The sequence below is a fragment of the Grus americana genome, chromosome 8 (genome assembly GCF_028858705.1).
Source record: "Grus americana isolate bGruAme1 chromosome 8, bGruAme1.mat, whole genome shotgun sequence".
Classification (NCBI taxonomy): Eukaryota; Metazoa; Chordata; class Aves; order Gruiformes; family Gruidae; genus Grus; species Grus americana.
In genome coordinates, this window is record NC_072859.1 from 28,764,724 (window position 1) to 28,788,381 (window position 23,658).

General features: G+C 37.7%; 1 protein-coding gene across 3 annotated transcripts in view; it reads right to left on the bottom strand.

Moving 5' to 3' along the window:
- FAF1 (Fas associated factor 1) overlaps positions 1-23,658 on the bottom strand; it is a 176,954-nt gene that overhangs the window by 146,430 nt on the left and 6,866 nt on the right. For all 3 annotated transcript variants that reach the window (XR_008578004.1, XM_054833154.1, XM_054833153.1), the window contains one exon: positions 8,373-8,441. Coding sequence is in view for 2 of the 3 variants with exons in the window: in XM_054833154.1 (XP_054689129.1) it covers positions 8,373-8,441 (69 nt within the window). In the remaining variant the exon portion in view is untranslated. The remainder of the gene's footprint in view (positions 1-8,372; positions 8,442-23,658) is intronic.

The window sequence follows — 23,658 nt, forward strand, 5'->3', positions numbered from 1 at the left end:
GGCCTCAATCCGTTTAAATATGGTAGACCAAAATGAGCCCTAAATACAGTTAAGTCACCTACTAAAGAAATGATTTTACAATGTTAAAATTTTAGCAGTGCCTTAAAAATATGAGACCAGAATGACGCTGCACAGCACCACTTTTCCACAATGAAAGCTCTGAGGCTGTCAAGACTTCTTCCATGAAACATGCACGATGTCTCAGCAGAGGAGCAATTTAAAGAAATTAAAACTGTTTTCACCAAGTTCCTAAACAACCTTTCTCAGACAACGCTTTGCCCCGGTAAGGGGACACAGGTATTTGCTCATGGGTGGGGGAAGAAGAGTTTGAATTTCTTATACGTTCACCTGCCTTAGGACCAAGAAAGAAAAAGACAAAAATAATAAACTGAAGAAACCAAACGTCCATCTGGATCTAGTACATGATTTAGCTATTATTTGTTGGGGTAAAGTGCATTTTGAGTGTGTTTTTGTACCTGAATAGTTCCAGGCAAGATGCACGGAAATCTAATAAAGTTTTGGGATAACAGACCCCAGGAAAACAATTAATTTCAGTTTTCAAATCCTTCTCTACAGACAAGCCAGAAACCGGCCCCTTCCCAGCCTCTTTCTTTACAGGAACAACACTCCGAAACTTGACATTCTTGGATATTTACACAATATCAGCAGCTACAGCATTGATTAGAGCTTTCATGGGTTTCCTTATAAAAATCACAAGATATGGCAATGTTAACATGATCCAAGCAGTGTTCTTCAGCCTCTTTTGAAAGAGCAAAGGGTTGCCCAAACAAGAAAACAAATCCAAAGACCATCTAAGTTTTTTGGGGGAAAAAAAAAATCCAAGGGACCAACCTATGTAATAAAAATAATAGTTTTGTTCAAAACAATCAAAAGTTTAGAACACACAAGTTAGACATTTGCTATTTTTATTCTCCCTTTAGTACGCTTGTTTCCTTGTATGTGTCAGAACATATATATGACATTTTTATTGGGTTTGGCTCCATTTTATTTTAAACTGTAATTGCTCTGTTGACCACTTTCTGATGTCTAACAGACCACTTGCGGGCAACGGACCAAGACTGATGCAGAGACACAACAGGATCAAGTGCAATTTGTGCTCTCATCAAAGTCATGTGAAGTGACTGTCACAGTGGCAATATATTGAACACTTTCCTACATCACCTGAGCCATCAACTATCGCTATTATTAAAAGTCTCAGAAGAAAGCAGTTTGGATTTGTAGGACAACAAAGACTGGGCTACCTTGCTGCCAGCAGAGGTAATTTTCCTTCCTTGAAGTACATTACTGAGGCGACAAAGCAGCACTCTTATTTTGCATTCTGCGAGTAAAGAATCTTCATTTCCTCCACATGTATTAGTGGTGGTGGTTGGTTTTGGGTTTGTTTTGCTTTTTTTTTTTTTAAATAGATGAATGTGCATACAGCTACGTGGAAAGCCACACCATGCTTACAACTGCCCATAGATCTGCACATTTCATACAGTCTTCAATGTAGAAAATATACAAAAAGGAAAATCTGTTTTGCCTGAGATGAAGACATTCAAAAGTAAATAAAAACAATTAATTTAATAATCAGGGGGGTTAAGAATTAGCTAGTCGTCTTTGCTATCACCCAGCTGCATAAAATACACAGCATGCATCAGAGCTTACTCAAAGACACAGAAATGCCACTTCAGTAGCTGCAAAATAGCTGGAAATACAAAGAATGAGAAATCAAACCATTTTTGCAAGTGGGGATCCCTAATTTAACAGAAAGGACGTTGCAGACTTTCAGAAGGGATTTCTGTAGTCCTTTGTAAAACAAAAGTTCACACACAATTTAATTGTGTCCTACTAGAAGAGATTAATGCTGCATTTGGACACACAAGACACCTGCAAGTCCTGTATGTCCTGCACCGTGCCCACAGGACACTTGCACCAGCAGGATGCCTGTCCCCCAACATTACTTGTCATTACCTAACTCAGAGCTTCCTTCTTCCTTAGCTCTGCTGACAGCAGGATTTTGAATGCTGTCAGTGCAGTAACAGCCAGCATAAACTAATTGAGCTGACATGAACATGGTCAAGAGGACACCAAGATCCAGAAGAAGACATCTGTCTAAAATAAAACTTTAAAAGCTCCTTAAAAAAAAAAAAGGGGGGAGGGGGGGAGGAATATACAGACCTCTGGTTCCCACAGGCAGATGTGACTGTTCCTTTGACCACAGGCAGAACATTATTAATACACAGATAAGTCCGCGTTGCTAACAGTGAAAATCCCTCTGATCTAGTCCTAATGAGAGGAGTACATCATGAACTTCTCACTAGTCCCACAGTGAGTGCTGTCAAATGCGTGCCATATTCAGCACACAACTCTAAAGTATGGAAAACAGCAGGCCAACAATACAAGATAAAAGGGGCCATCACGAACACCATCGCCATAATGTGTAGTCCTGTTTCTCCAGCCACTGATATACAGCCTGCTTGGAAGGAAACAGGAGAGCTGCTAAACATATGACAACACTGTCCCACTTTTAAGGAAAAGAAATGGCCCTGTGCCAAACTTAAATTAATCACCTAGTTTCTGGAGGCAGACCAATTCAAATCAATCAAAGAAACGTACAAAGAGATACCACATCAAAGCTTCTGCAGGGCAAACCAGTTAGAAAATAGACAAAAAAAATCATTAGTGTATTAGTTTTTATCAACTTGTACTGAGATTTCCTACACATTATAACAAAAGAACTAAGTTAATGGTTAGAAAGCAATAAAAGATACACATAATGGATTGTTGATAACTGTCAAGAGGCAATGGCCCATTTTTTGCCTAGGAATCCCATCTAAACTGGCACCTAGCTCATTTTTCTCAGTTCAATTTTTTTCCCCTTCTCTCTTTCCAAAAGACAACATTACATGGAAGGAAATATAAATATATAACCAAAATGGGTACTTACATTAAAAAAAAACAAAACTGTCTGACAAATAACTATTTTTAAGAGGTTTTAAACTCTGAGATACAAAACCCCCTCATCTTCTGTGTATGTTACCCATTCGAAAGAAAAAAAAACTATACTTGAGAGTCAAAGCTTTATAAAAACAGATGTTCCAAATATACAATTTGCTCTTTCCAAGGTACAGAAACGCTTTTTGTCAGCTGACTCTTGGAAGCTGTGTATGACAGGAACTGCAAGTCATCACATTTCCAGGTGCACTAAACTGCTGGTTTCACTGAAGTTACACTGTGCTTTGAGCCTGAGAATACAGAATAACGAAGCCAAGCATAGCAGGAAGGCACAAAGGTCATTTTAAGACTATAGTTTGAAAATAAAAGCAGTTGTGAAGTGTTTTGGGGGGTTTTGTTTGGGTTGGTGTTTTTTGGGTTTTTTTGTTTTTGTAATCATTATGCACACATCTATAGCGACAAGAACATGGTATAACCTGCCTCCTTTATTTTGATGAAATTTATTTTCTTCTTAAAGGGATGTTAAGCAGTACCTACATTACAATGTCTATTGGAAAAGACATGAAATAAAACTAATTTTAAATCAGTGAACAGGAGTAACAACAGAAATGGTCATACTGGAAAAAATAGAAAATTAAGCATGGTGAATCCTGCTTTTCATTCAAAAATCCTGTTCTGATTACCAGCACAGAATATAAAGTCACACTATATATGAAGGATTTGAGTTTTTCATTAAATCTGTGAAAGGTTCAGGAGACCAAGTTTTATGTGCAGATACAAGCACTTGATATCAGGAGAGCAAAGAGCTACCACCTATGTAATAACACCATATATATAAATGTCCATATTGCATAGGGCCAAGAAGTACATTACAGATTCTTGCATTAACGGGTCATTTCCTTCAAATATGTACCATCATCAGAAACAGTTCAAAAGACACATAGTTGGGATTTTTCATACTTTTATTTTATTGTCTTTACACAAAGTTTAAGATACATTTATACTGTCATTCTTACCTTCAAATGCCAAAACAGAAGGTTGTAGTTTAAATGGGCAAGCTATGAAACCATCAGACTTTATAATAGACAGAAATTCCTAACTTTTGCTTCCTCACATGTTAAAAATGATTGTAAATTAATAGATTCCAAAGAAATGACACTCTGGAAGTCACGTATCAACAATCCTGGCAGGCCTAGAAGAGCTGCTAGATCCATTTATTGCAGAACAGTTTCATAAAGATGAAGGCTTGAAGAGATGATTATATTCTCCATATTGATCTTCTGTATCTTACAGAAGATTTGTAACATTTCAGCGCTCAGCATATAATAAGCCTAGAAATTAGGCTACAGTGTTCTAATACAGAAAAAAAACCCCTAAGCTGCTATACATGCAGCAGACCGCCACAAAGGCCAAGTCATATGCAACAGTAGAGAACTAATTATTGCCAAGATTAGACTTCATGATCCCACCAAGTATTTTATATACTGTTAGCGCATATGCATTCCTCTGCAGCACTCTCATGATCAATTTGATTTTAAGCACTTGAACAAAGCCTAGCAACCAAACATTTATGAAAGACAGTTTCCTATATCATTTCACACAGCGACAAACATGATTTGAACGCTGCAAAACAAACAACTCTGAGACATTTAAATCAGATTTATTTAGTTGTAAGTAGAAGATAAATTAATGGCAATTTATATTGTGCTAAAGTATCCTACACAGAGGAATAGACATGATGACTTCTAATTGGGGGTGGGTAATCTTTAGAAGTTCAAAAATAGCAAGCTGATGTTTCAGTTCTAAACTGAAAAATTAATTCAGATTAATTCTTAATAAAAACCATAAGTAGCTATTAGAAAAACTAAACAAGAAAGGAGTTCCTTACACTTCACTCAGGTTTGGCTTTGTTTAAAGATAAGACCAAATGTCCAAAAGATACAAACCACAGCAACACTCACTGAAGTAACAAGACAGACATTGGTGACATTTTAACCCTTGATACTAAAATCTACTAGCAAGACCAGGAAAAAAAAATATGGAGAAAATAAGCAGGAGGAATATTGCATCAGCGCAAACAGAGAAATCCTCAAAGAAGCTTACACAAAAACACAGTATGTGTAGCATGACATTAGAAACCTGTCTTGTGAACTACATAACCTCTGCTGTCCCTGTGCACTCTGATGTGCTTCTCCGTTAGCTTATGTCAGTAAGTACCTCGCTGTTTCTCTTTTGGGATCCTTCTGCTTTCCAACACCAGGACTACTTGCTCTTGGTTGTTTTTGCTGAAGTGCCAGAGAAATAACAACACCCTTGAGTTGAGTCTCACAGAGTTCAAGAAGCAACAGGTACTCAAGGGAATCTTCAACCTGGGTCCCTAGGACAGCCTCTGATAGCGCACGGCTTTTTCTCCAAACAGGAAAGTGGAACTGAGATACAAACAGTCTGAATGAAGAGCAAGAAAACAATCTGTTCAAGACAAGAACTTCCTTATGTTTTTGGTTTTTCGCTAATGCTGCAGAAGTGCACCTGAGCTTAGGTTGATCACCTCCTAATGGGATTTGGTTAGCTTTCTACTTCATATTACCCTGGCTGCCTCACAGAAGCTTTCCTGATCAAATACAGAGCTCTGATTCTACTTCCAAAATCATGGAAGTAAAAGAATCCACAAAAAAAACCAACACACACACACACCCCAAATCCCTGAACACCTGTATGACTTAATTTTACTACTACAGGTTATGTTTATCAAAAACTTGAACTTGATGAGCATCTGAATAAGATGCACAAAACTAAGTGAAATTAGAGAAGACAGTGATGACGTTCTTCCTGTTTACCCAACAGATTGGTGGTCAAAGGATGATAGAGGAACTCTTTCCAAACTCATCACTACTTCATTACTGTCTTCATGATTTGTGAACCAAGTCTGACAAATTTTGCTTTCCTTACAAATCCCAAGAAAGGTTTTGTTCTGCGTTAAATGAAATATTTAGTGCCAAGCAAAAGGATTTTTTTAATTTTTCATCTCAGCTAAAAAAACCTCCAAGACCTTTTGGTTCAATCAAAACAAAGCCTTCCCTCCTCCCCAGTTTCTTGGCACTGAATCTGTACTTGACTACTGAACCAAAGGTATTAAAAAAAAAGAAAAACAAACCCCAAACAAAAAATGCCCACCACACATAGAAGACCTATGCAATAAGCCACAGACCACTACATTTTTAATTTTAAAATTAAAAATGCTACATTTCTCTTAAGTCATGAGCCTTTTTTCGTGTACTGTTTTGACTTTTGAAATGCTTAAATCCCTTGCCTAACAAAAAAGTTTGATTCTCTCTCAAGCTACTTCCTCTTCTTCTTACAGTCACGTTTCTTTTGTCTTCTCTCCTCTTTCTTCACTCTTCTGCTTTTAATTCCCTGTCAGATTTGCATGATTTGATTTTCACTCCCTTTTTTACACAACAGCTGCTTTTACTAAAAAGGAGCTGGTGCCCTACTAATAACAGACTCTAAGGGCATCATCTTCACTTTTACTCTCCCCATTTTATTTTTTTTCTTCCACAACTTACCACTTCCTTTTCATAGACACTCTGCTCATTCATCTTCTGTTTAGTTTCAAGAGCTATGTACTTTCCTGAAGTACCTTTTACATCCCTAATTTTCTTTCCTTTCTTACTTTCCATATGCCTTTTTTAAGCTTGCATTTTTGGGTCATTACTTCTTTTCCCCCTATATTCTACTTATAGATCATTTAATCATCACTAATAAAATTAAGTATTTAAGGCTATTCTCGTAGCCATTCTCACAGCTTTAAATACTTCACTTGCCCTCCCTTTCCACTTGTTCTGGAGCCTCAAAATAAGATAAATTAAAAAGAAAAATCAAAACAAATCCCCTCAGTTGTTCTTATCATTTTTCATCACAATTCTCTCATTCAATCCCACCTGTGAGCATTTACTGTAAAGTATATACTTTACCATTTATAAATTCCCCAAAACCACATACAACTGATTTAATAAATTCTATTGAGAACTCTACAACCTGAATAGAATGCATAAGGCTTACCCTTGCCTTCCTATAAACACTTTAATTTGCAGAACAGCCCATGCTAACTCACAACAAACTACTACAACAAAAGATGTTTTTAACTCTACCACACTGTCAACACACATTGGGGTTTTTCTGTCTGAAGGCACTGACAATAGGCGCTCCCTTTTGCTGACTGGTGTCTCATTCTTGCTTATACCATGACATGTTGCAAAATAAAGACTCCATATACTTTGGCCAACGTTGGTTTCAAACATTTAGTTTCAAGTGTTTGGAGTACATAGTGTTTGTTTACAATGGTTTACAATATTACATGTGAATTTAATCATTATGCCTTAAAAGAAACAGAATATTCATTCTAACAAATTCAGTTTAAAACCCCACCCTGACCTCTCTGATATTTAGTTTGTAATTATTACATAGAGAACACTCAAAATAACACACTGGGAACACAATGTGGCAGACAGTTGAAATTGTATTCATAGTCAATTTCAGAAAATCTAATTTATTTATTTATTTTTAATAATTTTCTGATGATTTGGACTGGTCCAAAGGCCACCCATTTGGAAAGAATAAAAAAAAAAAAAGGAGGATATCAAAGGTATTACAGTTTAAAGGAAGATCACTTGCTTTTTAATTGATTGCTTATTTTATACTTTTAACCCTTAAGAAAATGGATTAACAGTTTCTTTATTTATCCTGATAATCCTATGCAGAGTCTTAAAATACCTAAGACTGTTTTGCTTCTTTTATTGGTTTCCTCCTACATGTCTGCACATTGAACCTTGTTACAAGATAGACAATAGGGTTTTTAGGATAAGTTAGTTTGTTGGGGTTTTTGTTTGTGTGTCTGGATAACACTAAATCTAAATAAGGTATGGCCTTAATCTCTGACTCAATTCTGCATAACAATTAACAACAGAAAAGCAACTATCTTACTTTTAAACTAAAAGCTTATGAAAGACTGAAGTTGGTTTACCTTCCATTTCTTCCACAGGCACCTAAATCCTCAAAAATCTTGTGCGTATACACAAGATATCTTCTAAAAATGCTATCCTTAATTATACTACTTACAAAATTATGCGTGCAATTAACCAAAAAGGAAAGTAAACACAATATGAAACATTGATTTAAAGGAAAAGAAACAAAAGAAAAAGGCATGAAGGCAATCAGAGCATACCAGGCTATACACAACTCAGTATCACCTTAACATGGCAACGAGGCTTTAAGAGACCAGAAACAGCCCGCACATTAACTTACTTGCCCCAGCCGTAAAAGACACCCCCGAATTTGAAATAAAGATAATAGCAAGATGGCACGTCACTGTTACATGGAGTTGATCTATGAAGTTATTTTCTTAGAATACTTACCACTAAATCCCAGTTATTTTGTTCAAGCAACGTTATAGCTTCATCAATATTTTCAATACCAGTACATGCCTAAAAAGAAAAAGAAGCAGTAAATAGAATTAAAAGCATTGATCAAATTCAGAGTATTAATACTTGTAATTTAATTAATTTCAGTAGAATGACAGGAAAGGTATAGTTCTTTCATTTCTGTTAGGAGAGGGTAATCCAAGAATCAGATTTCAAGTTTTAAACATCAAACATGTGGATATAATTCCCTGTTCCTATAAAGGATTCTTGTGTAACCTTGAGCAAGCCACCTAGGGAAGCAAGACAAAGTAGTTATTTGTAAAAATAGGACAACAGTGCTGTCCCATAAAAGTGTTTTGAGAATTCTATGTTCTAAAATTACGAAACACTCATACTGCCTTAAAAGGAAGCACAAAAAATACTTACAATTACGTTTGAGATGGCTGAAATATTTTCTCTAAAGCCAGAAACACATGATGCCTCCACCATCATCTTATACCCCTACTCACTCTGGGTGTTACACAGTACAGTGTAAGAGGAAAAGAAGGTGGCAAGTATGAATTTTTGATTGTCAAAGTGCTGACTTAGTACTACATGCACAAATGAGCACCCCTTGTGAAACTATTTGAAATGAAGACGATATAATGAAATATTTACAATGTTTTCCTTTCAGATAAAAGGCTTGCATGTTGTTCTAGCCCTATACTCTGGCTTTACCTACTTCAAGAAATCTAATGCAGTACCATTTTTAAAGTAGTGATAACATCCCATAAAATGGTATTGTAAATTGAGCTTAATTCCAAATACAAGAGAGCACCTGTACTAGCAAAAACCTTGATCCAGCCTCCTGCTTTCTTTTTTTGATACTCATACCTTTTCAAATATTCAGCTTCAGCAGGCAGAGCATTGCTATTCATTCTGCCACATATTTGCTACCATTCGCATTAAAGGATATCAGATATATTTCACCAGAGGAGAAAAATGGAAACAGTTAAGGTTCTTTCTGGAATTTATCCTTCATCTTAATCAAAGCTATGCTCTGTATTCAAGCACACAAGATGAGTTCAGCCTTTTACAAGATCTGAAACATGATCATGTTCCTTCTGCTCCAACACACAGTTATATAAAAAGTTTATATAACATTTACATAAAACTACATTAAAAAAAATCCAACCTTTTAACAGTAATGATACAGAGTTAGATAGCAGCAGCAAACGGATCAGTTTTCCTGATTCCAAAGATATACAGTCCTGTTTTCCCTTTACGTGATAAGAGAAAAAGGGGGCTAGGCACAGAAACAGACACCTTTTTTCCTCCCAAGACATAAAAAGCCATCAGGTCATATATTTTCCACGCTCTGACTCTTCTCCCAATTTACGACAACAAATGTAAGAAACAAAAAGTAGAAAAGAAATCAGAGAGAAATTCAAGGCAAATTTTTCAGCATTGAATTTGGGAAGAGAAAATTCCATGCTTATGAAGCATTACATGCAGTATATCTACACAAAACAGACCAGTCTGGAGTACCATGAGGATCACAAGAAGACTTTTTACAGATTTTTTTTGCCTGCAGAGGGGAGACAGCAGTTTCTATTGATCCACAATGCTCTCATGGCCAGATTGATTCTCTCTGGAAGAAGACAAAATTTCTTCCATTGCTCACAGCATGCTGTGTTAATACTGAATTTCACCCACTTTGCATCTGGAGTGCTAAAAGAAATTTAAAAAATACACTTTTGCTCTTCAGAAGCACCATTTTGCCTTCTCTTCCATTACTTCTTGCAGTTACTTCTAAAGTTAAAAATGAGACAACACTTTAACGCGTTCCTTAGCAAATGCGAAGGTTATATACACTTACGCCAGGTAAGCTTGAGGAGTACAGGGCTTGAGCTTGTCATTTCTGAAAACGCAGGAGGGTTCATGCTACCACAAACCTGCCAGTGAAAATGATGTCGATAGCTCTGCTGCAAAGTATTCGTACTTTGAGAAAAAGTTTTGCAGAAGTGACAGTCTGAGGTTCTGTTTACAGTTAAGGGAAATACACTTAAAAATCTGGTCATTACTGAAATAAAGAGTTACTATTTCTCATTTATCAGCCCTGCAATCTCTGCGTGACTTTTCTAGGAATTAAATTGTGTTCCAACCTACAATAAGAACCTGACCGACAAGGTGGTGTTTTCAACCCTGGGCTGTGCAGATAAAGTTGAGGAGAGGGTATCTAGAATTCAGGGCTCAAATATCAGTTTTAGTTGCCCCCCTCTTCCACATCACCCCTGCTGCTCAGCAGACTTGCAACTGTCCATATGCACGCTCTTAGCCCATACTAACCACAAATCAACTCAGCTCACTTTGGCATGTTTTTATTTTGAGACAAACTAAACAAAATTAGCTCACCCTTCTGCCACAGCGCACGGGGAAAGGAGTTACCTCATCACAGAGGAAGCAGAGTAATTAAACAACTAATTCACTTGTATGCCCACATCCTTCCTAAATCATCTTGTTGGTGATTTACAATCTAAAATAGAACCCTGCTCTTGCTCTCTTAGCAATGTAGAGTCATTGGGTAACAGGAATGGACAGGTGTAAACACTAACTAAAAATAAAAAACATTAGAATTTTTAATATCCAAGAAAAGCACGTTTGTCAAAAACCCTTGGACCATTTTTAACATTTGATGTTGAGGAGTTCTAAAACTAAGTTTTCACATTCCAGATGGACTGGTTTTGCTAGTTGTCAACAAAACAGAAAACAAACATTTCTGAATGACAACAATGAACAAATGAGTGCTACTTATCAACCTAACCACAAAACAGACATTCCACGATCTTCCTCAACACCCTGTTAATGTCACAGTTGCAGCAAACTAAGATTTTTCAGAATATTTCAATGTTCAGACACTACGCACCACCACATACAAATCCCTGCCTTAAGTCATGATCCATCAGTAAGATCAAAAAAAAACCCCAAAAAACCAAAACAAACCAGAAAACCACACCAAACCCCTAAAAATTAAAGTTTGCTTCCTTTTAACTGCATCATGTCATGCAAAATAAATTCAAGAAAATCATCTGGTTTGCATGTCTAATTTTCCCTAAGAAATTAAGCACACAAGACAGGTAGTCCCTCGTTGGCAAGCGTGATGTGATGTCAAGGCCTCTGTAGGGGCAGATTAGTTCCAGAACAACCTGGCCTGCTTCCGCCTTCATTTTCTGTAGGGAAACACACACAGGAAACCAGCAGGTTCTGTGAGCAGCAAAATTAAAGCCTGGTTCCTCACGGGTTTGTCTCTCACCCCTAATTGCAAGGACTGATTTAAGCTTTTCCTATGGCTGGAATATTTATAAGGACTTCTTTTGATGGACTTCTTTCTGTGTTACCTGGCTGTATCTTCATGAAATCTGGAATCATTTAAGTGGTATGAGTCCAGGGGACACCTGGGCACTATAAGGCTATATACCTCACTTAGCTAGGAAGACAGACAAGAAGTCACAGGGTTTACACATTTACAATACATGAAGATTTTTTGGTCTTTTTTATGCCTTTCATTCTACCCAAGCAAGAAACAAACAAACAAACAAACGAATAGGGAAAAGAATCATGTTAAATTTGCACAGAAACAGAAGAAAAAAAACCCTTCAAAATATACCAAAGTAGATGAGCTCCAAAGACACAAAGGCACATCTTTGTTACTAAGCAAGTAAAGCGATACTTGTTGAGAGGAATTATTTTTTTTTTATTCACAGATTTCATGCAGATTTATTTTCATGAGAGATCTACTTAATAAGGGGCATTCGATATTTCAGAAGAAAATACCTACCAAACACTACTAACTCTTGATTCAAACAACAACCAGCACATCCTCCAAGTTATCAAACTGAAAGAAACAAATCACCACAGTAAAGATAAAACCTTCAAGGCTGTCCTGGTTTCAGCTGGGATAGTGTTCATTTTCTTCCTAGTAGCTGGTATAATGCTGTGGTTTGGATTTAGGATGAGAAGAATGTTGATAACACACTGATGTTTTAGTTGTTGCTAAGTAGTGCTTACACCAAGTCAAGGACTTTTCAGCTTCTCATGCCCAGCCAGCAAGAAGGCTGAGGGTACACAGCCAGGACAGCTGACCCAAATAAGCCAAATATCCATATGGATATTCCATACCATATGATGCCATGCTCAGCATATAAACTGGGGGGAGTTGGGGGGCAAGGGGGGCAGTGATCGCTGCTCAGGGACAGGCTGGGCATCGGTCAGTGGATGGTGAGCAATTGCATTGTGCATCACTTGTTTTGTATATTCTATTATTAATATGATTTTCTCTCCCCCATCCAATGAGGCAGGGAATGAGCAAACAGCTGTGTGGTGTTCAGCTGCCTGCCTGGTTAAACCACAACAAACATTCACTGATTTGTAAACCTTTACACATAAAAAAGAAACCAAAGAATTTTTTTTAAGGACAAAGGGGAAGAAAAGTTAGAACAAGTTCCCCCTCCTCCTCCTCTCTACATTTCCTCTAAATCTAGGATAGCATTTTTGCCTTTCACAACAGCTCCAGAGACTGTGCAGTCCCTTCTGTGTTTTTCTTCAGACCACACAAGAGGAAAACTAATGTGAAAATGAGAAAACTATTGCTTTGCCCTGAATGCATAAAATCAGATTCTGAAGATAAAGTTAGTGAATGCTAAAACAACTTTCTTAGCATCCTGCTTTTCCAGGCCTGGTAACTGTTTTTCCACCAGGCAGATTTAGATTTGCATAAAATAAAATTTCAGAGCGCTTCTCCAAATTTTTCTTCAGGTAGCTTTGCAGATTAACCATCACCTTAATGATGGAGAGCTTACCCTTAGAAAGATTCACAGCTAACTATTAGGGGTCCTATTTAACCGGCATAGTAACCTTAATCACTGTTACATAAAAGAAGCAAAGTAGCCACTGAGAAAACAGTTCAGCAGGAGAGAAGTCAAGGGCAGACAGACTTCAAGGCATTCAAGACAAACCTAGGAGGTGCTTCCTGCAAGCTATAATGCAGGATGACAGACTTGTTCTTCTAAATCTCTCGCAGGGTGGTCTGACCACGGCAGCCGTAACAGCTGGATCTGGGTTTTGAGACCCTCTGTGACCCCCCACCTCAACAGCACAGGCTTTAGCCTACCTCCACATCCCAGGAAAGCAGCTGACTTCCCCATCTGGCGGCAGCTGCCGTTGGAAATGCTCCTCCAGCACCTGCTGCAGAGATCCAGGCAGTTGTTACGCAGCAAAGCTGGAAGGGACAACTGCTGCTCCTAACACAGAGAGCCGGGCTGTTATTTCTGCAAAAGCTGGGAAAGCAACAAACAGCTGTTGCTGACTCAAATACAGAGTCAGGCTACTGTTGCCCCAACAGATAGTGGGTGGCAGTTGTTGCACAGAAGCTAGGAGCAAATGGTATTTGGCAGCAAGGCAGAATTTCTCTCACCTGTGGCACCGTTCCCCTTCTTGCCAAGGCAAAATGCGCAGTCAAAAGTATCCAGAAGATGACATTCAGCCTAACAGCCAGTAGTTGGATATGGAGGACTTAGAAGTCTGCCTCTCAACATTTTTGTTGAACAATTCTGTATTTCCTTTGACTACCAACAGCAGCTATATTTTCTCCAAACAGGGACCATCTCTAAGCTAACCCAAACTAGGCTTTAGCCTAGAACATTTTGCACAACAGGTTGAGGCCCATTAAAATCAGGCAGACAGATGGCTCTGAATTACACTGTGCACCACTCTCTCCTGTAAAAGTCATCTGGGAAAAAAAAAAACAACTCACTTTGTACCTAACTAATCTCCACGTGCACTCTGCAGTTAACATCCTCAGCCTCCTGCAGTAATTTAGAGCAGAGGCAAATACAGGTATCATGCTCAGCCCACATAACCAAAAGGATACAACCAGAGCCATAGCTCCAAGTACCCAGAACAGCAACAAACTCAGACAACTGATCTCCAGGGTAGAGTCACACCAGTTGTCAACTACAGACTTTTTCCCCTCTCGCTAATATTGCATCCATCTGTCTCAGAATAAGACTAAGCTACTGTGATTCAATCTGATGCCTAGTCCTCAGACATTAAAACAGCTGATACAGACTCTCCTGTGCTGGATGAAAAAGGGGAAAAGAGCTTTCTGCCATCAGCATTTTGTTGCAACTGTACCTCAGTCCATCCTTTTAATATTTATACAAACTACAATGCCCAAAGAAACAACTACATTAAGGCACCACAAGACTCAAGAGGTGAGATCACCTAGGAAGAAAAGCTTTAACCCCTTGGGATCTCCCTCAAAACCCCAAGAAGCCAGCATTAACAGATCTCCCTCTACTGCAACTGCACAGGCAGCACCCTAGGAGATGCTTACTTTTGAAAGTACCCAATAATTTTTTATCACTAGATACAGCAATGCAACTCTATTCCATCAAGGTATATGAGGTTTTAAAGAGAAATCAAAAACACTGACAAAGAACAAATACCGTTAAAATCAATTCACTATTCCTTCAGTAACTTACTCTTCAAAAGACAAGAGAGACTAGGAGCATGGAAAACTCTTTTAGAGTACAGGCCACTAACCTGCTCAGAAGGATGGCTCAATTCTCCAGGTCAGGAGCTTAAAAACAAAAAAAGACTCAGAGCTGTTCTTAATAGCACATGAGATACAGCAAAGGATATTACTGATCTCCTTGCATACTCACTCTCCAATATAAACAAAATTTAGTTTGCTGTTTTATTCCCCTCTTCAATTACAACCAGACAGATCAGTTCACAGACACACTTCAGCTTCCCTGTCAGGTTTTGCCTATCTCCAAAGACAGAGTCTCTACAGTCTCTCTGGGCAGCTTGTTCCAGTGCTTCACCACCTTCACTGGGAAAAAAAAATTCCTTATATTTACCCACTACGTGGCTACTACTACAAGAATAATCAGTAATTCTCTTTCTAAGCATTCCTAATAAAAATCATGTTTCTGGATGTAGGATTTTTAAACAACCCGACCCCAAGTTTCCTGTTTCTAGAGTGAAACATAGTACCTTGCTTGCTTTTCCCAGCCCTTATGAGGAGAATGGCTCAATAATGAAAGATAATTAGAAGTCTATAAAGCAGCCAAGGGCAGCAGCTCCAGATCATATCTGCTAGAAGTCTACTCAAACCCAGAAAGCTTTAGGACACTAATTCACCTGTGACATATTAGTAAGTGAGAAGATTTTCTTGAAAATTCACACATACACTGTTGCAATGGTAACTACCTCAAAGCAACTGAAACAAAGCATAACGCTTGTTCCCCAAACCCAAGTAAAGTTCAACCAATATGCTCAGCCAAGCAAGTAAAGGCTTTAGTACTGTAATACCAGATTTAGAATCCACGTGTAACTCCCCTCCGGGCTAGCAAGAGATTCAAACATTCGGGCACTCACAACTGAGATTTTTTGGTACCTCAACTCTTCTCACCCCTGAGCCCCACCTGTCTAAGGACCACCTCCACAGACTGCAACACCAGCTACATACGTGCCCCTGTGTGGCATCCCCTATCATTCTAACCTTGCAGCAACCCTACTGATGTAATGAGAATGTTCTTATTATGAGTCATCCATGGTTATTAAATTAACTTTTATTTCTTTCTGTTTCAGACAAACACTTAAAAAAAACATCCAGGCATATCGACTGAGACACAAACTGAAAGGTCATCTACCGCAAGCATCTAAATGAAGATATAAGAATGCTTTTCTGTTTTTACATAACTCAGAAGACCATCTGGTAAAAATTAAGCAGATTCGCCAGCTGTTCGCTTAACAAAAACAAGCTAATACATTTACCAGTATCAGAAATTGAGAAAGGGTTTAGGCAAACATGCCAGGTTAAAGTTTTGCCTGATGCATTTCAACTCCTACCCCCAACTACTCACAAGCTTCATCGTTCTATTTGAGCATCACCTTAAGCAAAACTCTAAAGTAAGGAAGCATTAATCCCTTTCTACAGGAGGAATGGGGGGTAAAAAAAAGGGTATTTCTGAAGGTCACAGAAGACATTTCTACCTATTAGTTACCAAGCAGACAAAAGTGAACTTTGCTCATGGTCCAAAATGACTGCAAGCCTTCTGAACAAAGCAAGCAGGGTACAAAGTCTAAACTGGTAGCATGAAGCTCTAACCACTTCTTAGCAGAACTAGCTAACTTGGCACCACGCTAACCACTTTCAAATGGTTTCCAGCAGACTTTGAACACATTCAAGACTCTGGAGCAAATTCTGCTTCCAGAATACCACGAAGGCACATCCCTAGGAAGCCCATGAGTTGAGCCAAGACATGAACTCTAGTCTCCCAAGCCCCATGCTAACACTCTAGTGTTTAAGCCACATGTACTACATACAAAGAGCAGTGCTCAAACTGAACTAAAAACCAAACCAAACCAAAAGTCAGTACCCATTAATTAGTACTCTGGACTACTAAACTCATTTGTCTTTCCTGAAGACAGCCTTTACCCAACAACTACAAAATGCTTTAGTTAGGATTATCCCAAAGTTTCTCTGCTTGTTTTAATACTTTCACAGAAGTATCTCAGTGAAGGTTAAAACCCCGAGATTTTCTGAATCACAGTCATTTTGCTCTTACAGTATCTTATACATTATCACATAAGAAGAAAAAATGATGGAAAACAGAAGAGAACTCCAAGGGTCAGACAAACACTTTTGCTTACTGGATATTTGCAGTCATCTCCTTTCTCCTCATTGCCTCAAAAGCAGCAGAACCTTCAAAACAACTAAAGAATAAATAAAAGCCACTTTCTATATAAGCACACAAATGAAGAGTACTAATCCATACAAAAAATAATTTTACTCAACATGCCACAAACACTTGTATTTTTTTGGTAAAGAACATGACCACAAGGAATGAGCCACAAAAACAATCAGAGGGCTGGAGCACCTCTGCTATGAGGAAAGGCTGGGAGAGTTGGGGTTGTTCAGCCTGGAGAAGAGAAGGCTCCAGAGAGACCACACTGCAGCCTTCCAGTACCTAAAGGGGGTCTGTAAGACAGATGGGGACAGACTTTTTACCAAGCTCTCTAGCGATAGGACAAGGGGTAATCGTTTTAAACTAAAAGAGAGTAGGTTCACACTAGATCTAAGGAAGACTTTTTTTTTTTTTTTTTTTTTTTTTTACAATGAGGGTGGTAAAGCACTGGAACAGGTTGCACAGAGAGGTAGTAGATGCCACATCCATGGAAACATTCAAGGTCAGGTTGGACGGGGCTCTGAGCAACCTGATCTAGTTGAAGATGTCCCTGCTTATTGCAAGGGGGGTTGGACCAAATGACCTTTCGAGATCCCTTCCAAACCAAACTATTCTATGATTCTATTCTTCAAAACCTGGAAATGGTATCCAAAATAGGAAAACAGAAGAACACTGAAATCCCAGCAAAGCACAGGTCATACCATAATGCAAGCCAACAAGGACATAAAAGACATAAAAATGATATAAGCTTTTAAAAGCATCAGGACAAGGAAGTCTGCCAGTGAGTCAGTGGGACCAAAGGAAGAAGATACTAAAGAAGTAGTCAAAGAAGGTAAGGGCATACTGTAAAAGCTAAATTAATATTGTGCGCTCATATTAACTACAGAGGAACTTAGGGACCATCCTATAACAAAGCTGCTCTTTCAAGAGAACTCTCTCATCCTTAAATGTCAGTAGAGACATACAGAACAAACCACTAGGACGAGATGATAGTCCCCAAAATTTTAAAGGAACTTGAATTTTTTTTTGCAGCAGACTGCTCTTTAAATCAACCTTAATTAAAGGTTAAATCAAACTCACATTCCCACAGCACTGATAGTAGCTTTGTGGCAAATTTTGTTGGGGTGCAAACCAGAAGGGGTTAAGATTTTTACAGTTCAGACAAATTTGACTTCTGTACCATAAGAAATAGCTGAAATTCCAATAAAATATATAGAATGGAATTAGTATATACATGAATATATGATACACTTTTCCTCAAAGTGAACAGAGCTTCTACAGAGCAAACTCACGTACCACAAAACTACTCAGATGTCTCTGAAGAATGCAAGACTAACTCAAGCTGACACAGTTTTATTTCCAAAGTCTTATAACAAACCCTATCATCAAGCCCTTCAAGTGCTGACTTCCAGAAACTAGGATGAAGCAAATCCATTCAAATCCTGTTTGTTTCGGCTCTTTCCTAAGGACCAGCCACTGCTGCAGATGAGACATTAGGCCAGCTGGGTTTTCAATCTGAGCCGATATGGCACCTTTGATATTTGCTCACACAAACAACCTGACCTTTAAAAAAAAAAAAAAAATAATAGAGGTGACTCAGTTTCAGAGTTCTTGTCTTTTACAAATTGTTTCCTGCAATAGGTGAAATATGAAACCTATATAAAATAACTCAAGGGCTAACGTACTCTGTTCTAGTTTCAAAACATCTCCTAAGAACTTCAGCTTTAATGAATTATCTTTTGAAAGCATAACTACTCCTGCAGAACAAAGACCTGCTCAACCAGTTAGACATAGAGGACCAGTAGATGACTACTTTGATAGACCGAACAACATGTAATACATACATTAGGGCTTTGGTTTCCTCTTTGAGCAGTTTGTTTTTACAATTGCACATTATCTAGTCAACTCTAAAAAATGGGCTTAATTAGTGGGTATCAATCTAGCCAGTAAGCATGTCATTTCCTTTCATCCAAATGATAAGGGATGAGTAAAATGTTAGGTACTTCCCCAGGCTTTTTATTCTAGTTCTTAGAGTAGTTAAAAGTAAGGACTCATCTAATGGTTGCCCCACAAGTGCACGAACTTATCCACTGACTAGAAAAATATGAAAGCCTATCAAAGATATGCCATGTAGTTCTTTTAATAGGCTTCTAGAATGGAAACACATAAAAACTAGGCTTGCAATGGTAACCGAACCATAAGAACTGCCCAAATAGAGGAGGAAATTCTACCCTTTCAGACTTCCCAGCACCAATGCAATATTCTTAAGATGGGAGATTCTCAGGACCCCTTAAGACACTTAGCAACTCGCTCAAATCCTCATCCTCTCCTTTCCCACACCTCCTTCCACACAAAAATATGAAGTTAGTAAATACAGTAAGTATCTACTGTAAATGAACTTTGCTTACCAGGAAATATTAGCCACATTTTATTTTCAATGTGCCAAATAACTTTCAGATTACCTTTCAATGAAAGCACATTCCTAGCCTCTGGGAGTACATATAATTAATAATTTCAATATTATAATTAGTACTAGTTGTCATGGCATTTGAAAAAGGATCCTACAGCTACCACCTCTCAATCTGTTTCAGTGACCTACTAACCCAAATACCTATATGAATGGGCTGATGGAAATGGTGACATGATTACTATGATGTGAAGAGTCTTTTCAAGGTAATTGAATGAAAAGAACAGCATAAACCTCTTTCTAAAGATGAATCGGTGGTAAATTATTTAGGTTCTTAGAGCAGGGCTGTAATGCACACAAATCATAGTATCCTGTTTCTCCTCTATAAATGCCAGATAGTATTTCTAATTAAGTATTTCTAATTAACTATCTGTCCTTATATAAGATAAATTAGCTGGCTTTTCCTTGAACATCTATCACTGGAAATATCCAAGTTATCATGTTTCTAGATGGACATCACTCTTACTACAGTTTCATATTTGTGACTCCAGAATCTACTTCACCTTTCTGGCCTTTAAACTGAAGGTGACTAGTAAATCAAACTAGCTTTTTTTTTTCTCCTGATGAATGTGAGCTTTGGGGTTACAGCTGAGTCTAAAAGTATCTAAAGAAATTAAACTGTTGATTCTTCGGAAACACACAAAGAACAAATTAATATCAGCAATGGTCTTGGTAGCAGAAAATGACAATCAAAACAACCAAACTAAAACACACTAAGCATGCAGCATGCTTTTTATCATGTCTCCTGACCCTAAGGCCATTTACAGCAAACAAAACCAATTGTGTTGCAAACCAAGAGATCCAACTATCAGTTCCAATGCTGTTACTAACTGTGTAATGCACAAAATTATAAGATGCAATAAAAAGCAACAAGGATTAAAAGGAATTCTAATCAAAATGTAAATTAAGAGACCTCATAGATATAAGCATCAACATCCCATGGTGTCCTAGGGTCCTCTTTTACACTGAAAAACAGCCCTGTTAACTATTTCAAAATTTAGCTAAGGATATAGTAACCTATATTCACAAAAAAGGTCAGATGAAGCAGTGCTGAGCATCTTGGCACCTAACTATTAGAAACTTAGCATGGTCCGCTTTTACCTAAAGATACCCAGTATGAGGAGATGAAGAAACAAACCTGTCTCTCCCAAACCCTGATTTCTAATCTACACAGTACTGGATTTCCTTCCAACTACTATGGAGAGAGCTGCAGAGCTCAGTCCAGCCAGCTGGTGTGCTCTGGGAGCACCCACTCCATCATTGTCTGCAGAGAGGCCACACAAAAGAATGGTCTAGTATGAGCCAAACTGAGGTTTGAAGCTCATACAGATCTAAACACATATAAAACCAGATATTTAGGTGCCTAGGGAGACTTTCTGATGAAAATGTAGGCCTCCAAGAACTTTAAACATAAGTTGGAGGACACTTTCCAAAGACTTAAACTTTGATTGGAAGTCTCTTCAGCACCTATCTTTTGCTTTCACTTTTCCAAGTGAATTGCCAAACACTCCACAGAAAGTCTGCAAAAGAAATCAAGAACAGCCCTTTCTGCTCCAATGCCTTAATGACAAAACAACACAATTTCTTTCAGAAATCAATGTTTGATTGATATCAGCCTTGCTGTTTGTTCAAAGCCCCTTACTGGATGTCTTACCCTTACAGAAAATGGTTGAAACACTCTTTCCAGCCCCTAGCATAAGTCACAGTCCAGGGCAAGAATCAAGGGCACTAACTCAAAGCTATTCCTGTATCTGTCTACCTTCTTCGCCCATCACATTTTCATACTGGCAATAACTAAAAGTGACAGAAAACCTGAGCCAGCATGCCAACACACACAGAAGGCAGCAAAGCTCCCTTAGTGCCCCCCCCACCCCCCAAATACACATGTAAATTCTGCACATAGACTGTTAGACAGTGAGAACAGTATGCATAACAGAGATAATCCTGTACAGGCCTAAAGTAGACAGATGTTTTTCATAACCACAAAAAAACGCACCTTTTAAAATATATCTTGACAGTTACTTAACAGCACTATTTCTTTAATTTTAGCCATTCCAGAAGGAAACTAGTAGTTTGAATTATAGTTAAATCTTAAAAAAAAAAAAAAAAAGAAGCTGATGTATCAATGCCATGGTCAATTTTATAACTTAAAACATGATTATCTAGCATGCTTTCTCACCTTTCTGTAACTGATGGCAATGAGGTTCTTCCTTCCCAATTCCCCCTTGCTCCTCCCACAAACCTCTGTTTTTTGAAACAGATTTACACAAAGGTGAAGTTTGAAAAAAAGGCATTTTTATATACACGTGTGTGAATCATACCAAAGCAGTCTATGACTCAGTTAAAAAAAAAAATGTAAAAAAAAAACCTCACATAACTTTGTTTCACAATGAACATAGATGGAAGACAGAAGGAAGAAGAAGAAAACTATTAGATATCTGATGTTTCGATGAAAGCAAGGATTTTTGAGTTTTGCCATTCCACTCAGACCAAATCTTGAGCTACTTATTTATTTGGTCAATGGAAATTTTTCATCAAATTCACAGTTCTCTTCTGAAGCTCTACATGCCAGCTGTTCTTGTAATGTATGGCTACCCTGGAGCTGGCAACTCCCACAATACTCCAGCCCTTAGGCCTACTCTACATTTAGGAATTGTTGTGAGGACAACCACATTGCATGAATAAAGTGGTCCTATAAGTGGACATAACTTACAATGACAAAAAGATATTCTTGCTAATTTTAGTCCCCATTCTAAGTGAAGCTCTAAAACAAAAGTAAAGTTGCTAGCATACGAAAATGTTGACATCTTCTGCCAATAATCAAAGACCGGTTTTCATTCCTGAACAGTTTAACTAAGTTCAGTGCAAGTAAAGTTTGCAATTTAAAAAAGAAAAAAAATAAATTATAATGAAAAGTAGACCAACACACTGTCAGAGCAATTCTCTTCAAACTCCAAAATGCATAGATTGTGAATATGTTGGTATCATGTGAGTACCTGGGTATCCCACTGGACATGGAAAAACATTATGCAGTTAAATGCCACAAGCAAAAGAACAGAGATATTAACAAAAATTGGTAGAAATTATATGCTCTTATTTCCCCCAGTATGTGAGGTACGTTGCAGCATCACTCTTTAACCAATTCACATGCAGTTACCTGTTTAAAGAATTTATGCTACAAACACAAGTTATTGGGTTTTTTCCTATGGAGGTTTTCCTATATGCCAATGACACTTTGTGGAGAAATTCTGAATTGCATTTAGTAAAACAGCTAAAACTTGTTTGTGTGCCTAACTCCACTACTTTCGCTACTTCCACTGAAAACAATCAGACTACTCATGTATAAAGGTAAGCTTCTGCATAATCTTTCCTAAATGAGGACCTAAGAAGGAAAAGTTAAGACAGGTTGCTTATACAGCCCACATGTATGAATACGTACTTTGTACTCCCTTGGTAGCATTCAGTAACCTCATTAAAAAAGGAAATGGAAAGAAAATAATTATAAACCACACAGAACAGGCTTAAATTGTTTTGAGACATTAAGAAAAAATATTTTGGTAGATCACTTACTGTGTTTTACTCTATAGTTAAAATATTTTATAAAATTATTCAATGGTTGTATGTATACATATGTATATATACAAAATATTTTTAAAAAGTACTTTTCTTTAGTAGCTCGGAATGCAGAAGTAACCTGTTACAACAATCAGAGCTAAAAAGAAAAACCAAATGCAATACAAGATCCTGCTCTAATTGAAATCAATGGCAGAATCCCTAATGGCTTTGAAAGATACAAAATAAGTCCATGAAAGCTTCACAAAAGCATCAAACATCAGTATAATTATAGACTTCACTGAAAATTTTTTTATGGTGTGGCAAAATCCTTTCAAGTTTTAAAAGTTCAAAGACCACTGCTCTATCCCCCTTAAAAGTAACTTGGGAAAGGCGAGTGTGAAACAGTGATGGAAGTTTCCCTCCCAATTTAATTCAGCAAAGATTAGCTGGACAAAACTACAAAGAATTGTTTTTAAAATTTCCAACATTCTTCAACAACATACCTCACAGAAATATAGAAGAT